The sequence below is a fragment of the Bombus pascuorum genome, chromosome 17, assembly GCF_905332965.1.
Source record: "Bombus pascuorum chromosome 17, iyBomPasc1.1, whole genome shotgun sequence".
In the NCBI taxonomy this organism is placed as follows: domain Eukaryota; kingdom Metazoa; phylum Arthropoda; class Insecta; order Hymenoptera; family Apidae; genus Bombus; species Bombus pascuorum.
The window spans coordinates 3,156,802-3,170,031 of NC_083504.1; the positions used below are offsets into that span (position 1 = coordinate 3,156,802).

General features: G+C 47.7%; 1 protein-coding gene across 5 annotated transcripts in view; it reads right to left on the reverse strand.

Annotated features, from left to right (window-relative positions):
* Nucleotides 1-551: 551 nt before the first annotated feature.
* LOC132915472 (homeobox protein php-3-like) overlaps nt 552-13,230 on the reverse strand; it is a 79,678-nt gene continuing 66,999 nt past the window's right edge. For 2 of the 5 annotated variants that reach the window (XR_009659874.1, XR_009659875.1), the window contains exon 6: nt 552-3,022. Coding sequence is in view for 3 of the 5 variants with exons in the window: in XM_060975295.1 (XP_060831278.1) it covers nt 4,122-4,609; nt 9,339-10,389 (1,539 nt within the window). In the remaining 2 variants the exon portion in view is untranslated. Of the gene's footprint in view, nt 4,610-9,338; nt 11,834-13,230 lie in introns of those variants that run through there. The other 3 variants (XM_060975297.1, XM_060975296.1, XM_060975295.1) reach the window with 3 other exon arrangements.

Genomic DNA, 13,230 nt, shown 5'->3' on the forward strand with positions numbered 1-13,230 from the left:
TAATCGAAAAAATCGGAATATCGACTGTTTCATTAATCGAAGTAGCCTATTCGATGCAGATTCGAGGATTATCCTGCAAACAATGAAAATTAATCAGATTTAATAAAACCGTGTTCCTCTGTATACTTGTCGAGCTGTGCGCTTCCGCGTACATGTATACCTGTAGGCCCATTCGTTTCGTTACCATTTCGTAATAATAATATCATGATCGTAATTGGCTGATAGGTACATACAAAACAACACACAATAAAAACAATAACATAATATTAACGTGACGCTCACAATAATAATAATTAATATAATAATATAATATAATAATAATGTTATAATAATGATAATAATAATAATAATAATAATAATCGTGATAATCGCGTTGAAGATCGTCAGCGGGAAAACAATTAGCAACTAATTACAATCGATAATTCACGTTGAAATCCGAATGGTGCGCCGACTGCAATATTGACCTTGACGTCGACACCTGCGAAATTTTCCTCTTCGTCTTCTTCTTTTTTTTTTTTTTTTAATACGATCTCTGGTCGCCTCGTTTTCGCATCTCTATTAACATCTTACCTATACTCGTGTATTCAATACTTTATTCGTCGTTACATAATTAATGTATTAATAGTAGTCGCGGCGGAATCTATATATCATCTATCCAAGTCCAATCTCACAGTGTGTGTCGCGTGTATTTTCGTGCGCAGACGTATGTCTTTGTGTGTAAGTACATTCCGTTTCTCCATTTTTTCTTTCGTTTAAAAGTTACTCTAATTATTACAATACATATTTTTCGCTGCTTCGTTGCTTCCTCCCTCCTCGCTACACGCTTCTATTTATCGTTATTTATAACGTTCTTTCTCGCTTTACCACTCAGCTCATCTTCTCTTCCTCTCAATCTCTCAATCGCTCTGCGTCCCGTCGTTCTCTTCTCTCGCACACATTCCACTCACGCGCCGCGCTCACGCTCTCCCTCTCTACACGCTCGCAAGTACAGAACGCGCGCGCGCGCGTCTACACTTTTAAAGAAATTCCGATCCTCGCCGGTCCTACTTTCTCTTTATCGATTTTTCTCTTCGATGTAAAGCGCGCGCTTACGTTTCGTCGGTTTCGTCATACGCTGCACGTGCATACACATATACACGCATACTCGCTCACTCACACACGCACACGCACTCACACAAGCGTATATAGGGATGTAGGCGCGTGAGCGCGCTCGCACACTCGCACGAAACATTCAGAAAATACGCGTGTATGTGTATGTAATATACCGTAGGCATGCACACTCATTCAGCGGCCCTTACAATTTAGATAATGTTGCACCTTAGAGAATAGAGATCCATTGGGATATTTATTTTCATTTAACATCCGATTAAATTACCTACTTACTCGCTGACGTACCAATTAAAAGGTAAACCCTTCGTCTTCGTCGCTCTTACAGTTAAAGACCGCGTTTAGGACTTCGTTGGTTGGTCCGTTCGGTTCGCTCGTCTCGCGAGTCGGTCGCTCCCTTTCCATTCGGCTGGCCGAGATAACATCCGTCCTCGAATCTGAAAAGAGGAATTCCGGCACCTGGCGCGCTAGGCTTTTCCGCGTTGAATTTTCTTCAGTGTCGCGAACTCTTCGAACGTTCAATGAATCCACGGTCTTGGAGAATTGAAGTTCGTTGCCGAGTTACGATAGCTATGTAGATACAAGGACGAATATTATTTCGAACGCTCGATGAGGAAAATGTCTAAATTTGGACTTTTGATTAATTGATTCTTCCATAAATGTATTATATATCTATATATTTATGAGAACTCTGAAATTTTTCCAAACAAAACAGTAATTTCGCATTCAACAAATAAATAATATCGAAATGACTAACAAACAAATTCCTTTTGTCTCGATGAAAACATTGTTCGATGGTACGATCCCCTTGCTTGGGAAAAATGGATATCTTCCATCGATCGTACATCACGATTTCTTTACAATCGTGAGGACTGATTGGCGTACCGCTAGTTCCACAACGGATATCCTAAACTCAGTCTCGGAATAGTACTCCCGATCACTCCACAGTCCACTAGGTATGCCTTTAAATCTAAGTCAATTTTTTACATATAATATAAGAATTATAGGTACTAGTTTGCAATCCTTGGTAGGCGAATACAACACTCTGGACATAATTAAACTAATCCTTCGAACGCATGGTTGCTTTGGACTAGGTCCGCCTCAGACGCATCCTCGATCTAATCGTTTGCGAGATGGCCGTGACACTTTCGTCACTTTTGTCCTCGCAAGTCGCTGCATCGAGAACTACGAACGGGCCCAGTCTTAATTTCTCACTTTGATCTTTCTGATTTCTATTAACGATTTCCTAGCTGATGGCCTCGCGCAGGATGAAACGGACAGGAAGTACGGAAGTTATCTACAAAGATCTAAAGTTTAGATCTAAATCGTTTCACCCTGCTGCGAGTCGTCAGCGATCGAACGAACATGCGCAAATCGAATTCGCTAATCTTTATCGGGATAGTACAGAATCGGAAATCGGCCTACGTGTCCCACTGTTCGGCTGAAACGTCGAAAAAGAAAAGCGCACTGGATCCCATGAAACGACAAAATACACCGAGAAATTAAATCGATACGCGACAACGATCGACAGATATGATAACCATAGTTCGATCAAGGTCGTCTCTGCAAATATCAGTATTTTCCGCGAGATCACAGACAACAGCTATCGAGCAAATAAATGTAAAATTTAACAAAACGAAATATTCCAATTTCTTAACAACACCGCGAGTTTCTCCATATCCGATAATTCGTTCGTTTAAACGTACCGCTATCGATCGATTGTTTTAAAGATCGCGCTTCTTCTTTCGCTTCAATACATCTTTCGATAGACTTACCCTTAGGAAGAGATGCTGTGATCCTAGGCGAATCGCAGTGTCGTAACCATGGGATTCAATGTCGTCGTTTCTTGAACCGTCCTTGCGTAATTGTCACCGATCGATGTTTTCTTTAAATCGTTCCCGATGGATCGCGTGAGCTGAACAGCGCAAGACAAAGCAAACGTACGATCGAGAGTTTCGGGCAAGTGGTACAGACCGGTGTTGAAAGAGGAGGAGCTTGGGAGTAAGGAGGACAGAAGGTGTTCATCCAGTTAGGGATAAAGTTGATGAGATGGAGGAAGGACAGACACTAAGTGACATTAATTTGCTTTACTATATATATAATATATATAACTGGAGCAAATACTATCAAATTACGAATTGGACAGATTGCTTGGTGCCGCATATGGTAATGCGCACTATTCGAAAAAAACCAACACCTGATACCGACACGTGGGAAAAGAGTCTGATGGTTGACGTTTCAAGGACGCCGTAGATAGTCACGCTCTTCTATACAACAGTATCCCTCCGTTGGCTAATTAACATGATTGACGATAAAGATGACGATGATCGACAATAATAATAATAATAATTATAATTATAATAAAATAATATTATAATAATAATATACTACTCGCGAAACATTATCTTTCCTTACAAGTGGTAGGCAGTCTTTAAATAGCTGCTGAACGAAGTTTGATAAGTGTGCGGGTACATATCTATCTATACGGCGTTGTCGTGGATGCCGATTTCCAGCGATGACGACGACGACGACGACGACGACGACGACGACGGTGATGAGAAGTTGCGTTGCAAGGTCGAGCCGTGTACGATGGCACGACCGATCCAGGATTTCTCTGGGGCGTCAAAACCTGAAGGATCTCGCGTTCAGGCAGCCAGGCCATGAGGCGTCTGATGAAGAAGCGCAGGATACTGCTGAGCCACGTGCGCCAACTGATGATGATGAGCATGTGCGTGAATGTGAGGATGAACGACAGCGGTGGGGGGCGTGACGGTGTTGGAGGCACCGGCGGCGTGGGTCGGCAGAGGTGTTTGAGGTTGGGGCGCGTGAAGCGTGTGGCTGTGACCTGTAACCAGACTCGCGTGGCCGCCGGAATGACCAGTGCCGTTTCCAGTCCCGGTTCCGGTCCCGGTCGTGGTCCCGGTCGCGGTTCCAGTCCCATTTCCGACACAACCGTTCGTTGAGCCATGGCTATGATGATGATGGCCGAAGACGACCCCAGAGAAGGCCACGGGTCACTGATGATGCTTCGCGGAACCATTCGCGTGGTGCGCCTGCGCGACCACGTGGTGACTCGAGGGTGGCGCATGTGCGGCGCTCGGATGGTGGTGACTACCGGTCGCCGCGTGATGATTCGCGTTGTTGGCGCTACTGTTGTTGTTGTTATTCTGTTGCTGCGACTGCCGCTGACTGTTTTTTTTATTTTTCATACGTCGGTTCTGGAACCAAATCTTCACCTGTCGCTCGGTCAGATTTAGGTTGCGCGCGAGCTCCCATCGCTTCTGCTTCGACACGTACGCGTTGAACAGGAACTCCTTTTCAAGCTCCAGCGTCTGGAACTTGGAGTACGGCTTGCGTTTCTTTCTCACCGTCACTTGACCGGTCCATTCCAGAGGGTTCGAGCTTCCGCAACCAACGCCCATCCCGGGTACGCCGACACCGACGCCGACTCCCGCCAGGGAACCTGCGGGAAACAACGAAGATGGGGAGGAACCCCACATCACTTAACACAATTAGTTTGCCGGTAACAAATAACCTAGTTGCTAGCTAGGAATATAGCTGATGAATAAATTTCCTTCGATATTGAGATTGCGCTCATCGACAGTAATCAAATTTTCAGAATAATATACTTATACGACATTAAGATACGTTCCATTTGATCTGTTGTTACTCGATAGCGACTACCATGTTCTCGATCTTGCGTCCCAATCTGCAAAATGACCATACCCGTTCCCGTTTTTCTGCGGCTCGTGGAATTATTAGATCCGTACAAGCCGACAGAAACCAGAGCAAATACATCGGTTCGTTAGTCGACGTATCGGCGCGTAACTATACAATACCGTTAGTCTTTGTTCCCAATGAAATCCCTATTGACACTAGTTACGTGTTATAAACCGAATCAAACAGACCGATCGATACTGTAATAATACCGTCTCCCGATTTCTCGTCGGATGAACTGATCTGCTTACTCTTTGGGATTAGTACCCTGAACACGAGAACATATCCTGCTAACATCAACGAGAGGGGGAAAAAGTCTCGTTTAAATCGATAAGCGTAATACTCGAGTGATCGTATTAATTAACGTATGTATATTCCAATATCGTAAGTGACGCTTTATTGATGTTTACGTAGACTTTCGGAATTAACCCTTTCGAAACGCACCTTTTTCCCATCAATAAACAATAACAAACGCGATATAATGATATTCAATGCAATATGTTGGACGGTTAAAAAAGATAAGGCTAAGCATATTTTTAAAATTGGGGTATATAATCCCATGTGTCTTTTATAGTACACACAGTTTACACAATTTTTCACGTTACGTTATGAACCTGACGCTATTTACGTGAAATACGGTCCGAATAGCGATCGTAAACAACTTATTCGGAAAGAACCGAAGTTTGCGTCGGGATGTATTTTTCCAATAGTCTCGAAGGGGTTAATTAATTTAAAATTATCTCTTCACGATCGTGCTCCGGTCGAGAAGAGGGAAAACTGGTACAGTTATAGTCGATATTAAATTTTCCGTGAGAGGTTAATAATTGCATTTACTAGGTACGAGTTTTAAACTGGTTTCTGAATACAGCATCGTAAACGTGGAAGTGACGCTAATTCGATTTTTAAAATATCGGAAGAAATAAAGTAAAACGGAAGAAGAAAGAAAATCGTGATTTCAAATTCACACGAGTATTGACATAACAAATATAATAATTCCAAGAAATAAAAGGATCCCTGAAATAATGAAGTTGCTTTAATTAAAATTTCGCTGATTAGGAGGATGCGAGGTCAGGAAATCGTGAAATTCACACCCAAAGCGTTTCCTGGCGCTACAGCGTGCGTTTGACGAATGCGTGTATTGTGTAAATACGTGAGGCACATACACAAAGGGTTCGCCGCGACGCGGCGCGACGCGACGGGCCGAGGAGCCGATATAATTGGACCGGGTATACTAACCGGGCGGAAAACATGAAATGGAAACGCGAAACATGGTACTGTTAGTACGTTTCTCGTTGTAGCCGGTGCAGCGGTGGTTCAAGACCGAGCACGAATCGCACGGTATATTTCGTTTGCCTCGCGGATTTTTCTACTTGCTAATTAAAACGTTCGACGACGATAAATTTCAATTTTAAAAAAAGAGTTTCGTTTCTCTCGTAAATAATTTTTTTTTTTAATTTGACGATAATAAATTCGGATATATTGCGTTGTAATCAAAAGTAACAAGTCACGTAATCTAAAAATTTATTTACGATCGTGAGAGGTTATTCTCATTTGTATTATATGTTCCGTCTTTCTTGATTCGCGATATGAAAGGTACTGTACGATCAAGACATTGCCTTATCATTCGTTCTTCGGCATAGAACTGTTATAAAAAAAGATTTCCGATGTTAAGAGTCCTTTGAAATTAGGCGCGTAGTAAAGGTGAGATATAAATAACGTCTTTTTGGAAGAGGTCGCCCAATACTCGAACGTAGCGTGCACGAAACGAAGGGATTACGAAAGCGGTCGGCCTGTCCGTCTATCTTTAACCCAAGTACGGACAACGATGGCGAGTAATCGTTGCAAAGCTACGAATGCAACAGCCTCGCGAGCCTGGCAACGTTATACGCTCGTGAGCGCAACTAAATTGCACTTTCCCACCTGCTATTCCCCTTGTTGAATCTCATCGACGTAATTCACAACCGTGTCTCGATTCTCAAAACGCTCCTATGTCCTCCTCGGGATTGTTATTTCCTAACAAACACGTTCCAACGAGGAATTTTATCAAAGCAACCGAAAATAGGTGAGTTTATTTACAACTGAAATAGCGCGGTCGTCGAGAGACGAATAAATTTTAACGTGCGGCGGTCGAACTTAAAGACTTGCTCTTTGTTATCGTTTTTTTTTTTTTTTTCTTTTGAGAAAATCTTCCATCCTTCTCGTCAGCCATAACTTTAGAAATGTCTTATTGTAAACATAGCAAGTTGATTAAAACATAGCAAGATCAGGAAAAATGTACCAAACATTCTCGACTCTGTTTTTTTATACAGGATTCGGGAGCTGATCCGAGTTACGTCTTTTCTTCCTATCTTATTAGAGCACGTGATATCCTCCCTCTAGTCATCCGCCTATCCTCTTCTATATACGTTTCTGAAACCCGTCCTAATTCTTATTTTCCCACACACCCTAGTTTCTATCGATATTATTCGTCCCGTTCTCCTATATATTTCGTTTAACTTACTTTTGCTTTCTTTCGTTTTGTTTCGCGAACGTGATTGCACGAGCGAGAGAAAAAGATGTATCGCCCGAAAAAATGTTGGAATACGCCAATCGTTTTAACAAAGGTCGGAATTCTTACGAATGTCAGTGCACAGTAGGGACGCGTGAAGGGGCACGCGAAACAGCGGGATAAATGACGTATCGATTTGCGGCAGTCGTGCTGGCAGCAACGAGCGTGTTACGTTTATCGCGCCAACCCTCGAAACAACCACTGTCCACGATTTACTGATATGAACGCGACGAAAGCTTCCCTCTGCGATCATCTAGATACGACCGTCTATTGTAATCAATTTACGGGAACGGTTTAACGCGAAAGACGAAGCGTTAATTTCGAAGGAGGACGAATCGAGTTTTCGGCCAGAAATTAACCGAATACAAACTGGAAAGATAAAAGATCGAGGACGGTGTACGATTAACGATGGCTCGCGCGATCAGATAGTAAGTTGAAATATCCCTAATTAGACACGACCGAGAGGATCGAAAAGCGCGCGATAAATTAAAAAGCGAAACATAGGACGTCGTTTAAAGTTGCAAAGTGGCTTTTAAACGACGAGCGCACGTCGTTCCGTTGCAACCGGTCTTCTTACGAAGATAACGTTACCCAACCAGGAAGATGTTATCTGATCGGTTGCAAACGGTGGATCGTGAACAGCGGCAGCTGTCGTGGTCTGTGCAACTTGTCGAAAAACCGCGCTAGCGTGTTGGTCGGAAGCGTTCGGGAAAAGCTACGTTGAAGAGGATGCAGCGACGACGCGGTCTCGTATACCAGACAGACGAACAAAGATAATGGAGCTGCCATCTATTGGGGGACGGTTAAACTATACGCGGCGCTCGTATTCTGTTACTTTGTATGGATCGCACGCCTGCGCGTGCACCTCCCTACCACGCATACGATTAACTTCGGGGCCGAGAGTCGAGAGGATCACGCGAACGTTATCTCGTTTATCGGGCCGAGCTTGCCCGTATGAGCAACTACCGTGTCTCGTATTTTCCTATTCTTTACGATTTCGAAGAGCGACGCGCGTACATTCCACCGACCTCTATAATATCCTATTGCCGATCAAAATCTCCAGCTCGTAGCTTTAAACCGAGCCAATCTTTTCGTTCCGTTACGACTCTTTGGCGACGAGGAAAATACGATTCGGTCGTGGCATTGAATATGTCAACAGCACGTTTGCATATGTTTTCAACGCCGACAGACTTCTGACTGGTTATGCAAGTAGCCGAGTAAGGACCTACAGACGTTCTGCGGATGTACACAACTGGTAAAAAGTATCCAAACGGATTAAAAAGTGAAACAGGGCGAACGGAAAGAAGGATGGATACGCGAAAAGAAATTGGGGACAGCATTTGCAAGAAGGAAAGCGAGAATGGCCGTTAGTAGGAGAAGAATGAACGGCTGCACGGGTCATGGAACGGATCAGCTGATCGGAGGCGCACGCCAGAGTTTACGAGTTACGGCCGCCAATAAACCTGCCGTGGTTCGTTGTTGCTCGTGCGACGTTTCATGGGTTCCAGGATCCCGAGGAAAGGACGTCGAGTGGGGACAAAAGAGAATGACCAAATACGTGAATGAACGATGACTGAATCGCTACTGTGTGACAGGTCAGGATCTTCGCGAATTTCGACCATTTAAATTTTCTGTACATCCCTCTCTCTCTCTCTCTCTCTCTCTCTCTCTCGCTGACTCATTTCAAGGCCGAGATAGAGGAGATTCGAAGCACGATCTCGTGACTTTTGGACGACGTTTCGTTTCCCTGCGGACTCGCCGGAGCACGTACAGTGGATGACCTTGCGTTTACGAGCAAACAAATTTTGCGCGGTTCACGAGTTACGTTAGAAGTTATTCTATCGAATGGAAAGTAAAATCTTGCGCGTACGTAGAATATACGTGTATACGTTACCTTAGTGGCAGATGCTACTGGAAGGAAACAAGGTAGATTAAAGATGAGAAAGAAGACAGAGTCGATGCTTACCTGGAGGTGGGTACGGACTGGAGGTAACAGGTTCGGGCGCCCCGTAATTCCTAAGGCCACCGTATCCGTCATGCGGGAAAGCGCCTTCGGCGGCTACCATCGCGGCAGTGACCCTTCCTCGGTCGTCCGCCGCGGACGGCGCCAAATACGGGACGCCGGCTTGCGAGTGTGGATGATGATGGCCAGCCGTGTCGACCGGATGGTGATGCCTAGCCGTGGTGTACGGCGCGTAATTGCACCAGCTCTGAGAGAAGCTCTGATGACAGGAAGAAACGGCCGGATCTGTGGCACCAGTTGCCACGGAGGAAGAGCCAGCCCCGGTCGAGGAGCTGGTGGTGGCGACACCGGCCGAGTTATAAGACTTGTAATCGGAAGTGGAGCCGGCGGTGGCGGCGGAACCCGCTGTCGCCGCGGCTGGCGACCAAAAGCTGAGCGTGCTGGCTTTCCGGTTGTCCCTGGAGGATCCGGAAGTGGAGGTAGGGTCGGCCGCCAGATTGTAATAGGTCGGGGGATTGTTACCCCCGTAGGTTTGGTGATGATTGAGGGAGTCAGCCGCGGCCGCGGCAGACGAGTAATGAGAGTCCTGGGGATGATGGGGACTGTAACTCCAACCTCCTTGGGAGCCAGCCGAGGACGAATGGGAATGACGAATGACACCCGCTGGTCCAGCGGCGGGCGCGGCGGTGGACTCGACGCAGCCGACTTCGCCGTAAGAGGAAGCGGCTGGTGTCGCCGTCAATCTCTTGGCGGGTATATGGAGCGGGCCTGGCGCGCTGTTGCTCGCCACCGAGGAGGCGCTCGGCGAGGTCGAGCTGGCGCTGGCTGTGGGCGCCGAAGGCGCGCTCGTAGCAGAGGATGCCGGTGCAGCTGGTGAGGTCGGTGTAGTGGCTTGCTGATGGGAAGCTGGTGTCGATGTTGCTTGTTGTTGAATCGACACGAGGCTGGAAGCAGTTGGCGGGACCGGTGGCGGGCTGTCCTCGTAGAGGGAACCGTTCATCATGGCCCACCAGGTTACCCCGGTGGAATTCCCCGCTCCGGTGGCTGACCCCATCGGCGTGACGGAGCCAGGGTGGCCCACGCCGGAGCCGCATAGCGGCGCGGCGTGAACATTGTCGTACAACGTCGCCGTCGAGCAAGCCACGTGATCGGCGATGGTGCAGATGGTGACAGGTGATTGCCGGTGTTATAAGGATGAGGCCCGGGACGGTGACGATGTCGACGTGGAACGAGGGTCGCGACGCAGCCGATTCCGTGGTCGATCCGGACGCGATCGTCCGCGTTGTTCGAGAGACGGTGGCAGCGGCAGACCAAGCGCGGGAATACCGGATCGATTTTTCACCAGTCGACCGGTAAACGCGATCGCATCGTCGTTTCACGCGGTTGCGTTTACGACGTGCATATGCGATCCAAGGACGGACACGAGCGAACCGATATGACGTTGCGAGTAACGTTAGTCCGACAAAACGAGACACCGTACGCGACGAAAGATCAGCAGGTAGAGGAGGCAGAGGGGAGAAGGGGGAGGAAGAGGAGTAGGAGGCGAACGAGGCGAAGAAAGAGAAGAAAACGGTGAGGAACGTCGACGACGCGGAAAGGTGGGGGGAGCGAGAGAAGCGGCAGAGCGGTAGTTATTCGCGTCGATTTTACGAGACGGTCTCGTCGAGCGTGGCCGACGAAATCGGCAACAAATGTAACCAATGGTCAGGGAGCGAGACCAGTTGGAAATACCGCGGCGAGTCCCGTTCGCGAATTGGCACGCGAGACGACGATTTCAAAAAGGCGAGGACGGAAGAGCCGCGCGTTTCATCGTGTGCGAAGCGTTGCGTTGCTCCGTGGAATCGCGGAATAAATAAAGAAAACGCGTGCGGAAGGTAGAGAAGGCGCGCGGTAGGTGGGGATAGGGAAAATTGTACGGGTGTACGTGATCGTGCGAGTAGGGTTGGCGGAGGGAAGAGAGGGTGTGCAGCGGCGCGGCAGACAGGTGGAGGGGTAGGTAAGCGTGGGGTAGAGGGAGACGGCACACGGGAATCCAGCAAGAGAGAAACCGAGAGAAGGAGAGACGAGGAGAAGGCGCGAGAACGAGCGAAACGAAAGAAGAGGACGGAGCGAGACGGGGATAGACAGAGAAGGAGGCGCCCAGGGGCGCGATAAAATGCGTAGCAAATCCGTCGAGAAAAGGTCCATGCACCACCACCACCACCACCACCACCACCGCGACAACGCGTCCAAGACGACGACCGAGGTTGATCGAGGTTGACGGGCGGCAAGCAGGTCGAGCCACGTGCAGAAACGTCGTCGATGAGGATCGGTCAGCCGATCGAATTCCGATATCGATGTTCCAACGATCCAGCGATGAAACAGCGATGACGATGATCAGGTCCAACGATGATGCGCCACGCGCGACGTTGGAACGAACAAAAACAAAAAATGACACAGCACTCCTTTAGAAACGATCGTTCTGTAAATATCTAGCCGATCAGTCGTTGCAGCTTATATTATCTTATTAACGCGTAACGATATGCGTAATGGGCGTGAAATTCGGTCTCTCTTCTTTTTGCGATCAGTCGATCTCGTTTCGCGCGTTCCACGTACTTTCGCGATCGCCGGACGTCACCGGCGACGATGGATGCTGAAAACGATCAACGAGCGGTACGCGGCTGAAACATGTCGCGACCAGGACACTTGGCAATCGTCGTCTTCTCGGGACCGAGCACGTCACGTCGTCCGTACAGCACGAGCACGTTTCTTTCACTGCTCGACCGATCTTGCTATCGCCGTCCCGGTCCGGACCATGCTCGAGCTGCATGTCGTCCCGTCTCCTCCTTCAAAGGAAACTGTCACGTTGCTCATTACTCTCTTCGAATACACACGCGACGTCCACTTCAGCGCGCACTTCGTCTCCACCAGTCACTTGTTCTCGCCTTTTCACCCTATTCCTCCTTGATCCTCCTTAAGTATCCTTCGATTTCGATTCGACGTGTTTTCTCCTTCTATCCGCCAGTTCTCGAGGCGAGAGGCGCGCTATCCACGAATCGCAGAAATCCCAGTACATTAACTCGCGTCAAGGATCACCACGGCCAGGAGAAACGGTACGTTCGTGTCGGACCGAGTATCTCTCTCAGCGCTCTTTCCTTTTTTTTCCCTTTATACTGAAAAATCAGCTAACAGATCCCTGGAGCAGCATCGTGGGGTGCACACGGCCTTACATATCTCAGGTAGGCTACGACGATACACACACGCGCGGTGTTTACACACATGAAAAGACTCTCTTTCTTCTCTCTGCCCTCGCTGAGCCGAACTGAGCGTCAACTGAGAGCTCTGCCTGCGACTCGACGCGCAACGGGCTGAAAGCGACACGAGCGCGATCTCTCGGATCGTTTGGCAACCAAACCCTGGACGGACACGTCTCTCTTCCCCCTTCCACTTTGCGCTCTGCCAAGCCGTTAGCCCCGAACCCCTTTCCTACCCTCGTCCATCGCACTCTAATCTGCCTCTCTCCCTTCTCTGCATCGCGCGAGAATCAGCCTGCATAAACGCAAACGAAACACGTATACGCGCGGACCTCTTCACGAAAATCTCGATATCGCGCGAGCGACTTCTTTCGCGCTTTCAAACGTTCTCTCCACTGCGAACACGACTCTTGGCTAAAGAAAGAAACGAAAATAAAACGAAAAAAACGATTCGAACCGGGTCGTAATCCAATTGTCGAACAGCAGGTGCTTCTTCCACTATCTGTGTACGATTTTCCCGTCCCTTGGGTTACCACGAATCAAAATTTTCGCGTCGATAGTCTACTGCGCGTTTCCACTTTTTTCGCGCCTCCAACGCGCGATAAATAAAACACCGGAGCTCGTAAAATTTCGTCCTTAACCGAAGAACCTTTTCCTTCCTC